Below are 21,812 nucleotides of genomic sequence, written 5' to 3' on the forward strand. Positions count from 1 at the left end.
TAATTGCCTCCCATTAGGGACACTAGAACAAATTGAAATTAAACATGTCCATTCTGTGTTTAGTTTCAAGAAATTCACAGATGGTAAGCCTGTTGGTTTATAAAATAAAAGTGATGATGTAGAAATAAAATACTGATCTAAACAAAGACACAGTAATTGACACTTAGGAAAGTTGAAGTTCTTGTTAATTTAAAGCATCAGTATTAGAACTGAGAATCTGGAACTAAAGAAGGCCTTTAACCTGATGAAATATGTATAGAACCAATACACTAAAGTTTATCAGCCACTTAGAAAGTTAATTATTTTATCTATACTGAGAGCAAAAATACAGTCTAAACATATTGAGGACATTTAGTTTACATATAAGTTTAATCTTGATTGTCTGAGTTTGCACATTTTAAAGTAGATAATTAGGTAAAGGCTAGGGAAGTTTGACACATGGCCATAGCATTGATAGCCAATCATAATTATGATCCTCAATAGACAATAGGGTAACCTACACACACACTAAGAAAATAAGATTTATGATTTGGCAGGTTGCCAAGAAGTGGTTACAGTTCTGACCCTTAAAAGGGTTAAAGTTTGAGGACTTGGAAACATTTCATGTTTGAAGTGGTTAAGAGTTTTTACTCTATTTAAAGGAACATGCAATATATGTGATTAGGAGGTTTTTGATATTCACTGGGATTTTTTTCTCTTTTAAGTAATATAAATATTTCCCTTATTTTTAAAGTAAATTTTTTAATGTGATTAACTTTCCTACTATAAGCAAATTATCCTCCCTCAACTTATTTCTCTCAGTCCTCCATTTTATATCAAATTCTGACAGCTTCAGTTTGATAAAGTAAGGTTAATGAAATCAAAATTGCACAGTTGGCAAAGGTATGTTTTCTCTCATGAGACTAGAAATGAAGAGAGTCTTACTGTGGTGATGTACGGTTCTTGAAGAAGTCAGACAACAGTGTTCAATGCAGACAGGTGAGGAGTATGTTTTTGATTAATAGTACATACCCAAAAAATCAAAATGTGACTCATTGACTTATATCTTGACTACTGATATGTTTTATATACAGATGTTCCCTTATGCAGTGAGTAGAAACTTATACATCATTCTAGTGATTAGATTATTGTTTGATAACATAATTAAGCAAAGTTTTATTGCCTGGATTTTCCCAACAGTTTTTCCTAAGATTTAAATTTTTTCTTTATTCCTGAACTGAACCAAACCTCTCTGTTATGTACTTCTCTGTGAACAATAATGTAAGCATATCTGTGGAGCACTACTGTTAGTCCTTATCTTTATAATCTGTAAAGCGTTGTCAAATACATTAATTCATTTAATTATTACAACTTGTGTGATAAGTGATTCAGAGCTGTCTATCTTCATCCTTAAAGTAGATTAGAAAGGTTTGCTAGTTCTGACTCCTCCAGAACTTGAATTTGTGACTAATTATTCCAAATTTCTAGTTGTTTTCACTCTGTATTAATCCTTTGGTAAAACCTTTGGTAGAGCAAAGAATATTTTTATATTGCGAATGCTCATTACCTAAAGCATATATGGAATAGGTTTTCATTTAATATTCTATTTTTACCAGTTGGGTAAATTAATGTGTATTTCTGTATAGTCTAATTTTAAATGTCAGAATTTGTAAAGTGATTTCCACAGATAGTTTATGGGATTTTCTGTTTTTATGCTAGAAAATGAAAGTCTTAACTATTAAATGTCAAAAGAAAAGAAAGGTTAAAAGTAATTCTACCCAACTGTTGTAATATATTTTTAAGAATATGAAACAGTTCCTTTTGAGTAGTTGGATAAAAAGTTTTCTTGCTGTTAATTTAATACTGACAGCCGTTTGCCCTGTAGGGGTACATTCCTGAAAGCTGTCTTGAAAGAACTGGTTAAATGTGATAGGACTGTCTGGAAAGAACTGGTTAAATGTGATAGTGTACATGTAGGCCGACTACAGGTGAGCACTTCTTTAGAGATTCAGACTAGGTATCTTGGGACCATCAAGAAGAAAGGATAGGTCCTAGTGAATGGCTTTAAAATAAGCAGCAACCTCTAATGGTATGCATTCCTAAATCATCTTTATTTGATTTAGAACTGCAGTTTTATATAATGTGCTCTATTTATTAGTAAGAGAGATAAATGTTCTAGAGATTCCCATGAACAGACAAACCTACCTAAAACATAGGTACTGAGATTTAGTCTTTAAGCACTTACCTTTAACACTTGCTTCTCTCTCTCTAGGAGGGGCTATCGGTAGGCAGCCTTTGTGATTGAGGATAGAGCAGCAGCAGGAAGCAAGAAATATTAGAAATCAAGAATCCTGAATTCCCAAATAAGGAAGGTTTCCTGTTCTTACATTTAAATATGGGTTTATCTGAGCTGGGAATTTACAACGCTTCAGAATACTAGGGTATGTTTTACTGAAATCATTAGGAAGATTATTTTTTCTGTCGAAATTGCCTCCTTAACTGATATAACCTCAGTACAGAGCATTCACAGTAAAATGAATGCTCTGTTTTTTAATACACATTACATTGTAAAGTAGTGATCAAATTCTGTTAATTTTGTAGCTGTATCACAAAGTTGAATGATGATATTGGATTACTTTGACTATGAAACTAATTAAATTAGATACTTGAAAAATTATTGAAATAAAAGTCATTGTCAGTTTAAATAGGTGAATAATTGAAGGGTATTTTTGTTGTATATAAGAACTCAAAATGGTGAATAACGAAAGGGTATTTATTTTTGTTGTATACAAGGAAAATAAAATTTAGGATAATTTTCTTTAAAACTAAAAATATATTTTAAAGAAGAATTAAGTATATTAGCTAAAATTTTTCAACATTAGTTTTAAATGTGAATTTTTAAAACCACACAACTTAAAAACTAAATTAGTTATTTTAGTGACACAAACTCTGGAAACTAAGATTAAAATATCTTTGAGATTTTCTGAATGGATATCTGCTGGATTATAAGGATGAAGATTCCTTAGGAATGCTTTAAAATTAGGCCAATGCAAACCATTTTTTAAAACCTTTTTTTTTTAACTTTCCTATTAAAGCTGTTTGATCATCATGTGATATATAATTTTATGCTTTAGTACCTACTGATGATGGTGTCTTTGAACTTTGGCTAATACGCTAATGTAAAGTAGCCTTATATTTTTCTTACATTATACATTAACAAAAAATGAAAGATCCACTTAGTCTTTAAAAATCTGTTTTGATTTCTTTTTCATTAAGTTCTTTAGTCACTATTAATTTATTGAGGTATGCTGTGAAGACTTAACTCAGGATAACCGAATTTCTTTTCTGTTTCCCCTTTGAAATGCTTTGCTAAACTGTTTTAAGGTCAGAAGTGGATATCATCATTTCTCAGTAGCCATAGCAAAGATATTTTGTCTATATAGGTAGCTTATTTTCTGACCTATGCTTTTTTTTTAATCTGAGGAGGATAACCTGCTTTTAAGAAACTTTTCTGATGGTAAACCTGAGCCAAAGAAAATCTATTAACTTATTTTCCAATGTTAACTAGATTATTTTTAGGAAATGTAAGTATATACAGATTATCGTAATAGATAGCAGTAGTTTTCCGACTACTATTTTTTATTTGTTTTCTTTCTTTTTGTTTTTGAAATAGCAGTGGAACCCTTTCTCCACATGAAACCTTAAGACAAATCCATGACAATTACAGTTAAGGAAAAAAGAACAAAACCAAAATCTTACTCAGAACCCTGATACCTGTAACAGATCAAAATGGAACAGCTCAGGTTAAAACTCTTGTCAGTTTGAACATGGTAAAGGGAAGAGAGCCATTTAGCTGATGTCAACAGAGGAAATCTAATAAAGAAGAAAATGGGATTGTGTAATTTCAGAGTTTTTGAAAGGTTCAATGCATCTGATATAGAATAAATTTCTTTAACACAGTGGCTTTCTTTGGATCTTTGTAAGTGTTACAACTTGAAATAGATATTAAAAAATGGAATAGTTTAATTTCCATATATGTCGTGAACTTTGAAAATTCCAACAAGAAAAATCACTAAGAATTCAGTCTCTCACATGTATATGTACATCATATTGTGAGTTATCTTTTTGTTAGTGAACCAAGCTTTTTTATTATTAGTGCTGTAAAGCTAGTTAATGTTTAGAAGACTTTACACAGTACTTAGTGTATGCCATTAATTACTGTGAAAACCTCAGATTATTATTATCCCTATTTTCACAAATGAGACAAAGGCTATGTAATTTGCTCAAGGTTATACACAGGACAAGATATAAAAATAGTAAATCCAGAGCCCTTACACATGTCTTAATAGTTTTTTAAAAAACATTGAAGGAAACAAATTTTATTATTTTATTTTTTTTAAGATTTTTTTTTTATTTTTATGTGGACCATTTTTAAAGTCTTTATTGAATTTGTTACAGTATTGCTCCTGTTTTGGTTTTATGGCCACGAGGCATATGGGATCTTAGCTCCCTGACCAGGGATCAAACCCATATCCCCTGTATTGGAAGGCGAAGTCTTAACCACTGGACTGCCAGGGAAATCCCTGTTTTATCTTTTTAATGAATTTTATCTAAATTTACCTTTAAAATAGAAATACAAATATATTTTGAAACTTTAGTAAAAATAAATACTTGAAAGTTTCCACTTTAAAGTATTCTTTTGAATTATAAATGTGTTAATATAACCTCTAGTCTAAGAAATTTCATGAAGTAAATGGTAATATAAACAACAATCACATAGCTATGATGTTGAGTTCTTTGAACTAGAATTGCTATTTGTAATGCATTATTAAAAAGCTGTGGACAGCTTTGTTGCTACTTGTAGCAAAGCTTTTTAAGGTCAAATTTTCTGTAGGGAAAGTACTAGCATCCTAAATGCATAGTACTTGGAAGTAAGCTGAGCTGGGTTCTACCAGTCTGAGTTGGTTTAATATAGTCAGGAAAGTCAAATTTCCTAATTCAGATATGGTGTAGAGCATTTTATCAAGCCCTACCTACTTAAGAAAAGAAAAATTACTTTTTAGCAGAGTAGTAAAAAGTAACTCTTTATATTTTGGCTGCTTCCAAAGTGACTCACAAGCTTTGTGAAAATGTATTATATGATCGAGGACCACACACAATCTGTTGTACTTGTGCTTGTGTAAGCATATCTTGATATGTGCCAAAGTCCAGAAAAGCAAATATCACATTTTTCCACTAGGGAATATAGGATAATTTATCAAAACTTCATTATTATCTTATCTATTCGAATATTGCTATTAAATTGCTAGAATCCTGTTTTACTTTTATAACCATAGGTATTAAAATATCGCCTTTCAGTATTTTCTTCCTAGGCTACAGAATCTTCCCTTTTACCCTAGTAGACAACATACTTTATCTTAAATTATTTAAATAATATAAGCCTATTCCTATACAAACATTTAATAGTTATCAGAGAAACTCAATTATAGTTGATGCATGTTAATTTTGAAAGTACAGGAAATATACTTATGTCAAGATAAAGATGATTTAGAATTACACAGTGAACAAAGGACAATTTTTCTTAATTTATAAAGAAAGCCTACAATTCAGTTTGAAAAAGACCAGCAACCTAATAAAAAATTTTAGGCAAAAGGCATGAATAGACAGTTTAAAGAAAAGGAGAAAAGGAACTTTGAAGAGCCCTTAAACATGGAAATATTTTCAACCTTACTCATATAAAAGGAAATGTAAATTAAAACTATGACATACCATGCTGTTAAGAATGGGACAGCTCTGAAATAGTAATATGAGCCAATTTAAAATACGTAATTAAGAGAAAAACAAGATTCAGTTCAGCATCTGAATTATATTTTATATTTAAAAGATGCATGTTATGCATAAACATTGGGTATTGCCAAAAGGATACATAAGAAACTCCTTCCGGAGAGGGCATCTACATGGCTGAGGGAACAGCAGAGGAATCCTTGCTTTTCTTCATATCTACAGGTTTTTTTTATTGCTGGTACAACTGCCTATTCAAAATTATTTTTGGGGAAAATATTGTCATCAAATATTAAAATCTATAAGGGACCTGTCCAAGCCATTCCTTTTACAGCTTATTTAGAGTTACTCAAGTGCTTTGGATCAGAGAGGTAGTGATTTCAGCCCAGCTTTCCTTTCATTATAGCTGTAGTACTTAACTGTGCAGCAAGTCTTAATAGGTATTATCTTGATAAAAAAGATCTTATCTCTCTTTGTTCATCGTTGTATTCTACTTATTTAGCATACAGTAGGTGCTCAGTAAATGTTTGAATGAATTTTAAAAATTATGGTATTTATTACTTTGTGTAGTGATACAGGTGGAAAGTATTTCATCTTTATCTTTGAAAGAAGAAAAAATTATTTTTCTATTGTTTCCTCTTCTGGTGAAAAACTTACCGTAAATGCGTTTGTTATAGTTTAATTTTGATCTGTTTTAAAGAGACATTCATAAAGTTATAATTCGTTCATTTTTCAGACACTGGCTTCATGTCCTATTGACCGGAAACCTTTTCAGGCGGTGTTTAAATTCAGTGCATTGGAAGGTTGTGTTAAGGTAAGGTTTACATTTTATTTTGTAAAACAAACTCTTTAAACTTAATTGAGATGATTTTGCTTTAAATTTCCAGTTTGAGTATATTTGTGAATTGTTCAACTTTAATGTGTTTAATTTCCATTGAAAAAATGTTTGAATGGAATATTAGATTCAAAGACAAACCCCCACAAAAACTTAAGTCCAGAGTACCTGAAAATTATGTTTTCATGAAAAACATATAATGTTGAGAAGATTAAACAAATAAAATTACATATAAAAGGGTGTCTTTGTTCTTAAATTCTGGTGCTTGAAGGAAACTGAGTTTAATTGGAGTAGAATAAGGGGGTTTGTGAAGATCTTGAGAGGGACTTCTCACGGTTTCAGGGTTGTCATGGGCAGATGACTTCTTTTGTTATGTACAATTTTATTGTAATGCTTAATCCTAATCACATTCTTGAGATTCACATTCCATGCTGATGTTACTTATGATTAAGAACCATGATTATGATTTGTATTCACATTTATTTTTGGCTTACAAATAAAAGAAGAAGAAAGAAATAGGAACATATTCCTGAGTTAATGAATAAAAAGTGAAAAGAGGAAAAGAGAGTAAGTAGTAATTTACATAAAGTGAAATGTGTAAGAAAGATTTCTTGAGGTTCTCATTAGTAAGTCAGGAATGGTATACAGTTAAAAATGAGAATACTCAATATATACATATATGATGCCATTGATGGGAAAAACAAACTTCCCAAGTAGCACCAACACTTTGGTTGCTATCTTTGTGAATAGGAAGGGGCATGTAAGCAACATAAAACTATTTAAGCATTAGATGTTCTCAGTGTAGGTGTTTATAATTTGTTTTGATATATTTTTTCCAGATAAGTCTCAGTGACTTAAGGTACAAATGAGATTGCAATTCAAATAAAATGACATATGTAAAAGATACTGCATGTTGTAATTGTGTTAACTTTGGACATCTATGCAAATTACTATATATCTTGGAGAAAAGATAAAACATTATATATGTGTGAGATAGTATAATCAAAATTAAAGCAACACTTCTCTGAAAGACATGTTCTGTTTTTCCAGACTATATATATTACGTTGCTGAAGATTCTTTAGCGTGAACTAGCTTCCAAAGATATTCTTCTGTAAAATTTTGTTCTGTTGCTTCATGTGAATTTTGTTCTGTTGCTTGGAATAAAAATTTATGTTTTATTTAATAGGGTTTGAGTGTTACTTAAATTAAAAGTTTGGGAGAGTGTTAATCTAATTTTGTCAAACTTAAAAGGTATTTCTTATCATGTGTGATATTATCCATATATTCTTTCTTTTTGTTTGAATTTTATTTATTTTTTTATACAGCAGCTTCATTTTAGTCATCCATTTTATACACATCAGTGTATACCTGTCAATCCCAATCTCCCAATTCATCACACCACACCCCACCACACCCCACCTCTCCCCCCCGCCACTTTTCCCCCTTGGTGTCCGTATGTTTGTTCTCTGCATCTGTGTCTCAATTTCTGTACTGCAGACGGGTACATCTGTACCATTTTTCTAGGTTCCACATGTATGCGTTAATGCACAATATTTGTTTTTCTCTTTCTGACGTACTTCACTCTGTATGACAGTCTCTAGATGCATCCACGTCTCTACAAGTGACCCAGTTTTCGTTCCTTTTTATGGCTGAGTAATATTCCATTGTATATATGTACCACATCTTCTTTATCCATTCGTCTGTCGATGGGCATTTAGGTTGCTTCCATGACCTGGCTATTGTAAATAGTGCTGCAGTGAACATTGGAGTGCATGTGTCTTTTTGGATTATGGTTTTGTCTGGGTATATGCCCAGTAGTGGGATTGCTGGGTCATATGGTAATTCTGTTTGTGATATTATCCATATATTCTTAATATCTTCCTTTGCCCTTTTACTTCTTTTGAATCTTTATTATCCTTTTCCCTTTACAGTTAAACTCGAATGGGTCATATATAGTTGCTTATATTTTCAACCACTTGTTGGACATCTCCATCTAGAATACCAAAGGAATCTAAATATTAACAAACCCCAAACTCATCTCATTCCCTGCCCCGTCACCCAACCCCAGTTGTATGGTACCATAATCCCAGTCACCCAGATCAAAAACATCTGGGAGTTTTCCATTTTTTCTCTTTGTCTTATTTTTGCCTGTTCCTTCTGCACAATGTCTTAAATTTGTTTCCACTTCATTACCTCTTTGTAGGCCCTCATGCTGTCATCTAGACCTGTTCTGCCAATAGAAATATACTACAAACCACTCTATAATATAAAATTTTTAGTAGCCACATTAAAAGACCAAAAGGAAACAGTTAAATTGAATTTTTATATTTTATTTAATCCAACAAATCTAGTATATTATTTCAACATGTAATATTTTAGAAGAATTATTATTGAAGGATTTTATCTTTTGTTGTTGTTTTCATTGAAATCGGTGTATATTTTACACTTAACAAGTACATCTCAATTTAAACCAGCCACATTTCACATGCTTAATAGTATGTGGCTAGTGACTGTTGTCTCATGCAGTATAGATCTACACTGTTATAAGAACTTTTTGCCAGTTTCCTGGCTTTTATAGTTTCCCTTAACTGGTTCATTCTCCATATCACTGCCAAAGAAAACAAATTTGATCATCTCATTCACATGCTTTTAAAACTCTATCTTCTGATTCCTATAGAATTATTTTCTTATTCAGGGCCCTTTACAATCTGGTCCTAATACATTGTATCAGCTTCATATCCTGATAATTTTTTCTTCTCCATCTGCATTGGCTTCTCACTGTTTCTTATAACTGTGTTTCCTCCATTTAGAATATTTTTTCCCTTATACAGATTCCAACTCATCTACTCATTAAAATCTTCTCTGATATCCTCAAAGTCAGTTCTACATGTATACAAAGATCTGTGTTTATATTTGTTATGAGCACTTAATCTATTTACATGCCCCTCTCTTACTGTTATGTTTCCCCAGAGCTTAGCACACATACTAAATTTAGAGTTTAGCATGCTTGAATTAATAAGCATATGTATTTGGGCTGCACGTTCATGCAGACAATTTTGTTTCTTTAATTTTTTGTCCTTTCAAGGGAAATGTGTAGGTTATCATTTGTGATGCCAGATTATCAGTCTAAATAGGTGATTTTGCTTTTTCTCACAGGTTCACATAAAAAGACAGTTGAGAGAAACAAATGACAAGAAAAATGAAAGCTCTTTTAAGAAACAGCTGTCCTGTCAGGAAAATTCTAAAAGCTGTATGAGGTTAGTGCTGAACTTCAGAAGTGGAATCCAACTGTGTAGAATCAGAAGATAGCTAGTAAAAAGGAAAAAAAGTACTTAAAAAAATGAGGTTTTTTGTATTTAATTTGAGGTGAGGTTTAAATGTATTTAATTATTTATTTTAAAGCACACCCTTGATAAGTTAAGGAAGGACCAGCTGAAATCTGAGAATATAATTTATTTGACCTCTATCTGATGAATTAGGTTTTTAAAGTTTTTTCCTAATTTGTTTTAGATCTGTATTTTTGTACAATAAAAGTTAAAACAGTGTAAAATTTCTGTAAAATTTTCTGAATGCTTACGCATTTTTGTACATATCACAAACCAATATGGATAAGCATTGGTGCACAGCCCACACATTTTGAGTAACTGCTCTAGTATTTATGGACCGAAAGTAGAAAGCAACTAAAGATATAGTACAACATTCTTCATGAGACAGTTGTAATTGAAACTACTTATTATCTTTCTCATTTTGTTTCTCTGTGTTATAGCAGACACTTGCTACTACTATAACAAATGTTTATTGTTTAAAAAAATTTTTAAACATGTTTGGATTTGTTTCTTTAACTGCTATTGTTAAAACGTAATTGCCTAGAAATACTTAGTACGCAGATTTAACAGGTATTAACATATTTTTGAATTAAATTGAATTAGTAGTGTACTGGAGATTCATTTATTATTAATACTTAAAATAACTTGTTACAGTACTTTTAAAATTGAAGTCCTTTTTGATATGAAGTATATTTAGAGCGGTCCAAAAGTTGTCACAGGCATAATTAAATCTATGATTCTAATTAGTACATTTCATCAGAATACTAATATCTTAAGAGCGTAAATATATTAGTTACCAAAACAGTTAACAATATTCCTTGAGATTTATTGAATCATGCCACTAATTTAGAACCCTGTAGCTCTTTAGAAGTTATGGACTTTGGGGAAGTTATAGACTTCTTTGGTAATCTGAAGAAAACTATAGACAACTACTATCCGAAAACATACTTAGAGACAAAAGTTGTTAGATTTTAAGGGATTCCTGGAACACTCAGTTCAAGAGCCGACCCATAAAGCCAGTTAATAACTGCAGTAGAGCAAATTTTATTTACAGTTTCTTTTAATTATATCTGAGTCAGCTTTGAGTCTTCCATTTATGGTTATATAGTAAGTAGCACATTTTTCCCAGGCATAGTGAAGAAATACCTTTTGCTAGCTTCATTATTGATTTATCTCCTATTCTTGGCTGTGACAATGTCATAGATAGGCATTTTTTCAGAATTACCCAATTCTCTTGGCTCGTGCTGAGAGTGCAGTGCTCATCATTGTATGACCTGTGATAGGGTCGTACAGTGGGTCTAACAGAGCTGAGGTGGTCCACATGCTTAACTGTTTTTTCTCAAGGACTGTGGTAGAGGGATGGCATAGGGATGTAATGCAAAATAATAATTTGCTTTTGCTCACCAAGTCATACCCTTAATGATTTCTTCCAAGGTGGAAAATCTGTCAGCTGTTAGATTTTTACCATACACTTTTTTGGGAGTCTTTTGGATGGTTTTAGAATTCCTCTCATTCAATCTTATGTTTATGAGGCATATGCCTCATTTCCTGCACTTAGAAAATATCCCATTCATTGTTGCCTCTCCCTTCTAAAGCTGTAAAACTCCTCTTTCTGATAGTTTCTCCCAGTTCCAGGGAAAGGGATTGCAAGAGTGTTTTGTTTCTTGTTAGTGAATCTCCATTGCAGTCATTGGAGTGGTAACTAAGTGGGGAGTCCAACTAATCATGCTTTCTTTGCTAAAATTTAAAACTCAGTGCATAATACTTTCAATTTGGTGGGCAGTGGATTGAAAATAAATGAGCAAAATAACAGTTTTCTCTTATTTCATCTCTTTATTGGTGTTTACAGAAAAAAAGTCAAAAGAGAAGGTCTATTAAGTGCAAAACTTTATGACTTGAAGATGATATACAGTAAGTGACTTTTTTTTACTTGTGTGTTCTACCTTTTTTTGTTTCTTACTTTAATGCTTGTGCCAAAGTTCTTGTAAGTAATATTTTGGCTTGGAAAATAGTCATGCACAGAACTCTGCTGAGCTCTGTACACTGTATTCAGTCCTACATAAACTGCTTTCATGGAGTCATTTATACTGTTTCAAGCCTTTTTTGTTTTCATGCTCAGCTGTAAGGAGGGAAGGGGAGAGTGAATGAGTGTGTGTGTGTGTGTGTGCACACGCGCGTGCATGTATGTTGGGAAGGAAAAGGAGAAAAGGATGTTTTCCAACTACTTGGTTAGCAACCTACATTGTGGTCCTACTCCACTCATTAGTGCAGAAGTCCTTATGGGAACTGAGATGAAATACCTTGTGGGCCAATAACTGTAAGCAGTAACAAGAGAAGCCTGTGACAGTGAGAAGTTAATTCATAGTTCCCAGAGGAAGTTGTGGTTTGGCTTTGAGCCACACTTTTAATTTGAAACTTTATTTGGAAATAAAGTATTTCTTACATATTTATCTAAATGAGCAGTTAAATATGCCTGTCTCTTGTTGTTGTCTAGTGTATGGTTCTTTAATACAGGAAGGCTTTGCAGCAGGGCCTGAGAAAAATGGCACTATAGTGCTTTGTGACTCCTCAATGGAGCTCAAGCGGTTTATTCTTGTTACAAAGAACAACTTACTGTAGGCTAATTGTAAGCAGGGAGGAGTGAGCATTTATTTTCCAGGCCAGGTTATAATTAATTTCTATTTATAGATAGAAAGAATTAATGAATTCATTGATCTTAAAACTAAATGATAATCAACTTCATTTTTATACGTTTGAATACGAAGTTTGGTTGTTGTTGTTATTGGCTTTTTTATTTGAACTAACATGATCTCAGGGTTATAGATAACCCCATATTTATAGATTAATGAATGTCTGTCTTCGATAATTTACTATTAAAGTGGAATTTCACTAAAAGGACTTTATGGTTAGATAAGCATTTTTCTTTTGTTAAAGAACTTTAGGTATCAAAACTTCTTTGTTTTTCTGTGTCATTGCTGTAGAATAGCATCCTTTTTAATGAATAGCCTTTGTTTGGTAATTCTAGGATCTGATGTAAAATTTACTGCTAAGGAAGAGTAAATGATGTTATAGATTTTCTCTAGATAATCTGGCCCACTCTCTCTATGATAATCTTAGTTTTAAGACTACTGTAATTTTCTTTAAATATGTATCTCCTGCCTGAACTTATTTTTAGAGAGAAAAACATAGGCAAATCTTAAATCTATTGTGCTTCAGTATGGTGAAGGCCATTTATAAGACTGATTCATTTGGATTTGAGAATTTGTTTTACTATTCAGAATATGAAATACTAAACAAGTTTTCAGGGGACATCGTAAGCCAGTTGAATAGCTAATTTTTTTCCTTCCAATTTATGTATATAAATATATATATACATATATAAACTATGTATATAAATTATGTGCATAACTTATGTAATTATGTATATAAATTATGTATGACATATACAACACTAAGTTTAAAGTGTACAGCATAATGATTTGACTTACATACATCATAAAATGATTACCATGGTAAGTTTAGTGAACATTCATCATCTCATATAGATACAACATTAAAGAAATAGAAAAAAATTTTTTTATCCTTGTGATGAAAACTCTTAGGATTTACTCTCTTAACGACTTTCATGTATAACATACAGCAGTGTTAATTGTATTTATCATGTTGTGCATTACATCCCTAGTACTTAATTTCTCTTATAACTTGAAGTTTGTACCTTTTTACTTCCTTTATCCAGTTCCTCCTTCCCCCACCACCTGCCTCTGGTAACCACAAATCTGATCTTTTTTTCTATGATTTTGTTTGTATAAGTGATGTCATACAGTATTTGTCTTTCTCTGTCTGACTTATTTCACTTAGCATAATTCCCTGTAGGTCCTTGCATGTTGTTGCAAATGGCAGGGCTTTATTCTTTTTCATGGCTGAGTAATATTCCATTGTGTGGAATATGTGTGTGTGTGTGTGTATCTCACATCTTCTTTATCCATTCATCTATTGATGGGCACTTAGGTTGCTTCCATATCTTGGTTATTTTAAATAATGCTGCAGTAAACATGGAGGTGCATATATCTTTTTGAATGACTGTTTTCATTTTCTTCGGATAAATACCCAGGGATGGAATTGGTGGATCATATGATACCTCTAGCTTTAATCTTCTTTCTCAAGATTGTTTTGGCTATTCAGTGTCTTCTGTGTTTCCATACAAATTTTGGAATTATTTGTTCTGGTTCTGTGAAAAATGCCATTGTTTTTTTTTTTTTTTGTGGTACGCGGGCCTCTCACTGTTGTGGCCTCTCCCGTTGCGGAGCACAGGCTCCAGACGTGCAGGCTCAGCAGCCATGGCTCACGGGCCCAGCCACTCCGCGGCATGTGGGATCTTCCCGGACCGGGGCACGAACCCGCGTTCCTTGCATCGGCAGGCGGACTCTCAACCACTGCGCCACCAGGGAAACCCCCATTGGTATTTTGATAGAGATTGCAATGAATCTGTAGATTGCCTTGGGTAGTGTGGTCATTTTAACAATATTAATTCTTCCAGTCCATGAACATGATATATCTTTCCATCTGTTTGTGTTGTCTTCAGTTTCTTTCATCAGCGTCTTATAGGTTTCCAAGTACAGATCTTTTACCTCCTTAGTTAGGTTTATTCCTAGGTATTTTATTCCTTTTGATGGGATTTTGAATGGGATTGTTTTCTTAATTTGTCTTTCTGATAGTTTGTTGTTAGGGTAGAGAAGTGCAACAGATTTCTGCATATTAATTTTATATCCTGCAACTTTACCAAATTCATTGATGAGTTCCAGTAGGTTTTTGGTGGCGCCTTTAGGATTTTCTATGTATAATATCATGTCATCTGCAAACAGTGACAGTTTTCCTTCTTTCTTTCCAGTTTCGATGCCGTTTGTTTCTTTTTCTTGTCTGATTGCTGTGGCTAGGACTTGCAAAATTATGTTGAATAATAGTAGCGAGAGTGGGCATCTTTGTCTTGTTCCTAATCTTGGAGGAAAATGCTTTCAGCATTTCACTGTTGAGTGTGATGTTCGCTGTGGGTTTGTCATATATGGCCTTTATTATGTTGCAGTATGGTCCCTCTATACCAACTTTATTGAGTTTTTATCATAAAGGGATGTTGAATTTTTTTTAAAAGCTTTTCTGCAGCTATTGAGATTATTATATGGTTTTTACTCTTCAATTTGTTAATGAGTATCACATTGATTGATTTGTGGATATGGAACCATTCTTTCATCCCTGAGATAAATCCCACTTGATCATGGCATATATGATCATTTTACTGTACTGTTGAATTTGGTTTGCCATTATTTTGTTGAGTATTTTTGGGTGTATGTTCACCAGTGATATTGGCCTTTAATAAATTTTCTTTTTTTGTGATATCTTTTGTCTGGTTTGGCATTAGGGTTGCTGGCCTTGGAAACGTTACCTCCTCTGCAGTTTTTTGGAATAGTTTGAGAGGGGTAGATGTTAACTCTTCTCTCAGTGTTTGGTAGAATTCACCTGGGAAGCCATCTGGTCCTGGACTTTTGTTTGTTAGGAGTTTTAAAATTTTGAATAGGTAATTTTAAATTATAGTTCTTAAAAAATGTATTTCCTGCCAGAAGGTTAACATTATCCAAGGCCTGTAACTTAATGCCATGTCTACTTATGTTAAGATGCCTGAAGTCATTTGTTTGGTTTAGGATAGGCAGAATATTCTTTATACTTTATGAGTGGGTAGAACAAGAGTACTAATACCTATCGTGTAATTATTAGCAGATGTCTTTACTGAGCAAGTCTAGATTGAGTTGAAGGGTATTGGGTACTTGTTGATTACCCATTTAAACTTCTTTCTGTGATGTTGCTTTTTACTTGTGGCGTTTAATACATCTTACTTAGCCAGTTTTTCTTCCAGCATTGAGATAGACTATGTACCTGATGAAGTAGCTTACATTTAATTATTATGTTTAATGAAGATTATTCAGGTGTAAATTCTAAATCCATACTCACCACATACTCAGTATGAGAAGTTTGTACTAGGAGAGCAAAAGGGAATTGAGATGAACTCATTCATTCAACAGACTCTGAAGCAGCTCTGGACTCTTAGGGTTGTAGTAATGCACAAAAGAGACGAAGTGCTTGCTAACAGAGTATCTTCTGTGGACAATAAAGAGATAAATGTGTAATATGACAGGTGTTATACGTGCTTCACAGAAGAATAAAGTAGGGTAAAGGGACAAAGGATGATGACATTCTGGAGGTGATTATATAAGGCATCAGGGAAAGCCTCTTGGATTAGATTATATTTGAACAGCAATCTAGAATAAGTAAGGGATCAAGCCATAAATCTATCTAGAGTGTTGCAGGAGAGGGACGAGCAAGTGCAAAAGCCTTGAGACAGGAGCAGTCATGGTATGTTCAGAGAATAGCACGGAGGTCAGTATGACTAGAACAATTGAGTTACGTAGATGGAGGAGGAAGAGTTAAGTCATTGGCTGGGAGGTCATTTAGCGCCTCTTAAATGGCAAGCATTTTCAGGGATAGTATGGACTGACATATTATTAAAGGATCTCTGGCTGTTAAGGAGAGAATAGTTCATAGGAGGGCAAGGTCCTCATAGGAGGACTGAGAGACTAGTTTGGTGGCTGTATTCCAGGCCACAGATTATGGTGAGTTGGGCCAGGAAGATATTAGTGGAAGTGGCTCAATTCTGTAAATGTTGTATTTCAGAGGTGAAATTAAAAGGATTTGCTGATGGATTGGATGTGAGGTAAAGAAGTCACGGGTGAGACTAAAGTCCTGGCCTGAACAACTGTCAAAATGGAGTTGCCAATTACTGAGATGGGGAAGGCTAATAGAAAGTTTGGGATGGTATAATAAAGATTTCTCTTTTGGACATGTAAGATGCTTACTCTACAACCAAGTAGAGATGCTCTGAAAAAATATGGATGTTTGCATGTCATATGCAAAAGATTTTTTCATCTTTAGATTGTTTTAATGGTAATTGGTTCATGTTGATATGTGAATTAGTGTTTGGTGCTTAAGTCAAATTGATGGTTTCTTCCAGTTATCATTTCTTTCCCCACTCTCGAGTTTGGGCAAAAATGTTAATAAAGACCATGATCAGAAATAAGACTGGAAAGGAAGGTTGAGTCCGTTATAGAGAGTTGAGCAATAAAGCTAAAATTTCTGCATATTATCTTACAAGGAGTAATGTTATGCAAAAAGATACCATTAAAGGGTTTTTTTTCACTGGATTACAATGTGGTGAAACCATTTTAGGAAAACTTGGTAAAAGTTATTTCAAAAAGATAGGAAGCTAAATACCTGTTAGAAAAATTCTAGAGCTGTCTTTTTTCTCAGGTTGTGTTTCTTTTTTCTCTTTATGACTCATTTAGTATACAAGTTACTTGATCAATTCTGAGAACCCTTTTCTTTCCCCCATTCTAACATCTCTGAAGTGGGATTCTATCTTATCATTTGTCTCATATGATCACTGTTGACCAAGCAGCTGCATAGTTGTCACTGCCTGTGACTGTATGAACATACAAAGTGCTGTCATGAAATCTGGAGAATAGATAGCAGAAACTTGGGAGAAGATCCATAGATAATCCTGGAATTTTCTTAACCCCTAGACCTCTAACTGAGAGAGAATTGGGGGAAATTCATCAGACACATGTGCCAGCATTCCTGAGAAAGTCTTAAGTTGGCTAATTCTATTAAATACATACTTAATTGCAAGGCCAATATAAGAGACCAGCACCAATGATTTAGTTCTTGTATGGATTTCCTGAAGAATCACCACTGTTCTTTTTTTTTCTTCCAGTTTTATTGAGATAATAATTGATATATACAGCACTGTGTAAGTTTAAGGTATACAGCATAATGTTTTGAGTTACATACATCATGAAATGATTATCACAGTAAGTTTAGTGAACATCATCATATAGATACATTAAAGAAATAGAAAAAAATTTGTTTCCTTGTAATGAGAACTCTTAGGATTTACTCTCAACAGCTTTGATGTATAACATACAGTGGTGTTAATTATATTTATCATGTTGTATGTTACATCCCTAGTGCTTATTTATCCTATAACTGGAAGTCTGCACCTTTTGACTACCTTCATCAATTCCCCCTCCTCTCACCCTTCATCTCTGGTAACCACAAGTCTGACCTCTTTTTCTATGAGTTTGTTTGATTGTTTGTTTTTGAAGTATAATTAACCTACAACACTGTGTTAGTTCCTGGTACACACATAATGATATGATATTGCTATACATCTCAAAATGATCACCACGATAAATCCATTTACCATCTGTCACCATACAAAGATATTACATAATTTATTGACTGTATTCTCCACAAATCACCACTGTTCTTGATAGCATAGAGGATACCATGTGAAAAATGGTCACCAACAAACTTGGGTTGAAAAGTAATTAGAAAAAGTTGGATTTTGCCTGTAAAGAAGTTTTATGAATGCCTTAACCAATTTATTATGCCTATATATTCACTTTTATTAGTCAATTAAAAACTGTACCTAGGTCTATATTAGTTTCCTAGGGCTGCTGTAAAAAATTCATTACAAACTTGGTGGCCAAAACAGCTTGGTGGTCAAAAACAGCTCTTTCAGTAATTCCGAAATAAAATTTCTAAGTGATAAGAAATCACTGTGACCCAACTCTGATGCAGAGATTGTGTTCTCCAAATAACATTTCCTAATAAAAGAACCAGGCCTCCTTGAAATAAATGACTGTTTCCAGGTCTGAGATAGTAAATAAATAAGATGTGCCTAGAATATTTTTTTCTTAACAGAAGGCAAGGAAACTTTCAAAGCAGTGCTAGGATTGTAACAAAAAGTCTCAAGAATCAACTAGATTGGGCTTCCTTTAGCCAAAAATGGAACAATCTGAGCATGAAGAGGATAATAACCTCAGTAACTGTCAAGAACAGTTATTGAAACCTGTCAGATATGTTTAAGTTCATGAGTTCGTCATGCTACCTTATAAGTAAACAAACACAAATTGGTCTGTTTTAGAGGATGCTAGGAAGTTAACTCATTATTAAAACCAATATATGAAAGGAAAGATACAAGCATCTACCTTGCCTTTTGTATATAAACTGTACATCAGGGTAATTGAACAGGTAGTAAAGGAAAGTTTATTTATTTATTAATTTTTTTTTTTATTTGTTATTTTTTTTTTGCGGTACGCGGGCCTCTCACTGTTGTGGCCTTTCCCGTTGCGGAGCACAGGCTCCGGACACGAAGGCTCAGCGGCCATGGCTCACGGACCCAGCCGCTCCGCGGCATGTGGGATCTTCCCGGACCGGGGCACGAACCCGTGTCCCCTGCATTGGCAGGCGGACACTCAACTACTGCGCCACCAGGGAAGCCCGGAAAGGTTATTTTTTATAGAAGTATTTCTGCAAGTAATTGAAGATTTTGGACTTCGAATATCAGCATTTTGTAAACTTTAATGAATTAATAGTTCTAGGCAGTGATCAGCAATGGCTATTAGTGTCCCAGGGGACAGCCAAACATTAAACATTTCCTTATGGAAGTAAGTAACTACAAATATGCAGTAGTGTGCCAAAGAAAAGAAAAGAAAAAAGAAACTCCAAAAACAAAAAACTGCATCTGATTAAGAAATCTAACTACTAATTTATAAGACATACAAGAGACAGAGATGCATGTTAAGTGACAAGGAGATGAAATCAACAAAATGTAGACCATAGACAAATGACCTGGTTTCTTCTGTCAAAAAGTTCCAAGGAGTTTAAAAGTGGGAGAGGGAACTTGTAGATTAAAAGAGACAAAAGAAAGATTCAACTAGTCACAGTTGGATTATTTGGATCCTTATTGTGACATGTTGTAAAAAGAAAGTAAAATATATATATATATATAAAACTTTAAGGACAGTTGGGGAAAAATTGAACTTCAGGTGTTTGGTATTAAGGAGTTATTGGAGGTTTTTTGTTTGTTTACTTGTAATAATGGTGTTAATGTTATTTTTTTCTCCAAAGAACACTTATATTTTAGAGTTAGTTATTTACTGAAATAGTTGTGCATTAAAATGATATGATGTCTAGAATTTGTTTCAAAATGACTTGAGAAGGTAGTAGATAAATTAACAGTGGATGTGAATTAATAATTGTGGAGGCGGGGATATGGGTATAATGGAGTTTCATTATGCTATTTGTTCTATTTTGTGTTTGTTTGAAATTTTCTGTAATTAAAAAAAATGTACCATGAGAATTTAATTGGCCATTTTCCCCGATAGTGGTGCATAAAATAATTCAAGTTCTTATAGTTAACTTCAATGTAATAAAGTATATTAGCTTGTTTTGCGGCTTTTTTTTCTAGTAAGATTTTAAGTTGTGAATAGTTGTGTTTTCTGTATGGCATTTTCCAGGGTATCATACAAAGTGGTAATGGTAATTAAGTACTTAGTATTTGATTGTCCTTGGCTGTAGCTTACCTGATGATAAAAGGTAACTGATCTATGCCTGTAACAGACAGCAAACAGACTTCAGAAAGCTTCAGTAATAAAAAGATGCGTGAAAATAAAAGACAATTTTAGGCAAGTAGTTTTCTCTTGAAGGCAAAGAGACTGAAACAATGGTTAATATAAAAGTAAAATAACTAAATGTTAACAGTTAAATCTGCCCCGTAGGTGTCATTTTTTCTACTTTATGGAATGTTCAAAGTCGTTCATAATTATAAACTTTAAAACAATTTTAAAAGGCTGAATATCTTGGCCGAGATCACACAGTTGGAGCAGACAGAATTTGATCCAGTCTTCTGACTCTATGTCTAATGTCTCCTCCCACTGCAGAATAATGCTGAAGTATGATATTATTAATGTTACTCACCTTAAGCCTCTCACTTTGTGGTTGTCTACAAGCTTTTATAACTCAAATTATCATCTTTTTCTAATGGCTCGATATAAATAGCAGACTGCTCCCTACTTAGCAGACCAATTAACTTTGTAATTAACTTTGATTATTTTGTGTTTCCTTTTAGAAATGTAATAGAGAACAGGTTTTGTTTTTGTTTTTTTCTGGCTAAAGTTTATAAATCATAACTATAGGAATAGAACCTTCAAGGGTTTTAACCTTTAATTTTCACATTGAGATTTCTTAGATATCATTTAACAAACTGCCTCATTAGAAGACTAAGAGAATCTGTAAAGTTACTTGTAATTGTCTCAAAGTGTAGAGGCAATAATGAACCTATTATGCAAAAGAGAAGCAACCTTGGACTCTTAAATGTAGGCATTTGATGACTGAGCAAGGAACTAAGATGAAAGTTAAGGTGAAGGTAGAGTTAGTGGGAAGTTGTGCAAATTAAGAACATTTTTATGTATTTACCTAGTTAGACTGAGCAGGAACCATGGTACCCAAAGGATAATTTAAATTTATTTTTATGAAAGAACTTCTTGAGAAAATATTATCTGTCTTTTTATGATTGCTTGGCTAGATTTCAGAAGCAATGCGGTTTAGTGTCTTTAATTTTTTCCAGTTTTTCGAAGTGGGAAGGGGCTCTTCTTTGAACATTCGTGTGTGACTTTCTCCCTTGAGTTATTATCTTTATATTATACAAACTCAAACTAATGTATAGAGTGTATGAAATTGTGAAATTCTTTTATCTGGATTAGAAATTATTAGTATAACATTAGTTAAAACTTCAGCAGGCCTAATAGATAATTTTATTGGAAGTTGAGCCACTTTGGTTTTTTACTAGTGTTTCTGTTAAATCATCTGTGGCTCTAATAAAATTATATAAACTGTTTAATTTACTGTCTTCATTTAATGGAGATGGTGTTGCCTCACTGGAGGTATTGTGTAAGATTAGACAGCATACCTTTTGGAGAATTTGTTAAGAAAATATCACTTT

The 21,812-nt window shown here is 33.1% G+C and overlaps 1 protein-coding gene across 6 annotated transcripts in view; it reads left to right on the top strand.

The window, feature by feature from the left end:
* SCAF11 (SR-related CTD associated factor 11) overlaps positions 1-21,812 on the top strand; it is a 75,044-nt gene that overhangs the window by 35,812 nt on the left and 17,420 nt on the right. For all 6 annotated transcript variants that reach the window (XM_081248255.1, XM_081248257.1, XM_081248259.1 and 3 more), the window contains 3 exons: positions 6,497-6,574; positions 9,753-9,853; positions 11,772-11,833. In XM_081248255.1, the coding sequence (XP_081104381.1) occupies positions 6,497-6,574; positions 9,753-9,853; positions 11,772-11,833 (241 nt within the window). The remainder of the gene's footprint in view (positions 1-6,496; positions 6,575-9,752; positions 9,854-11,771; positions 11,834-21,812) is intronic.

This window comes from Mesoplodon bidens (assembly GCF_964165515.1).
Source record: "Mesoplodon bidens genome assembly, chromosome: 11".
NCBI lineage: Eukaryota > Metazoa > Chordata > Mammalia > Artiodactyla > Ziphiidae > Mesoplodon > Mesoplodon bidens.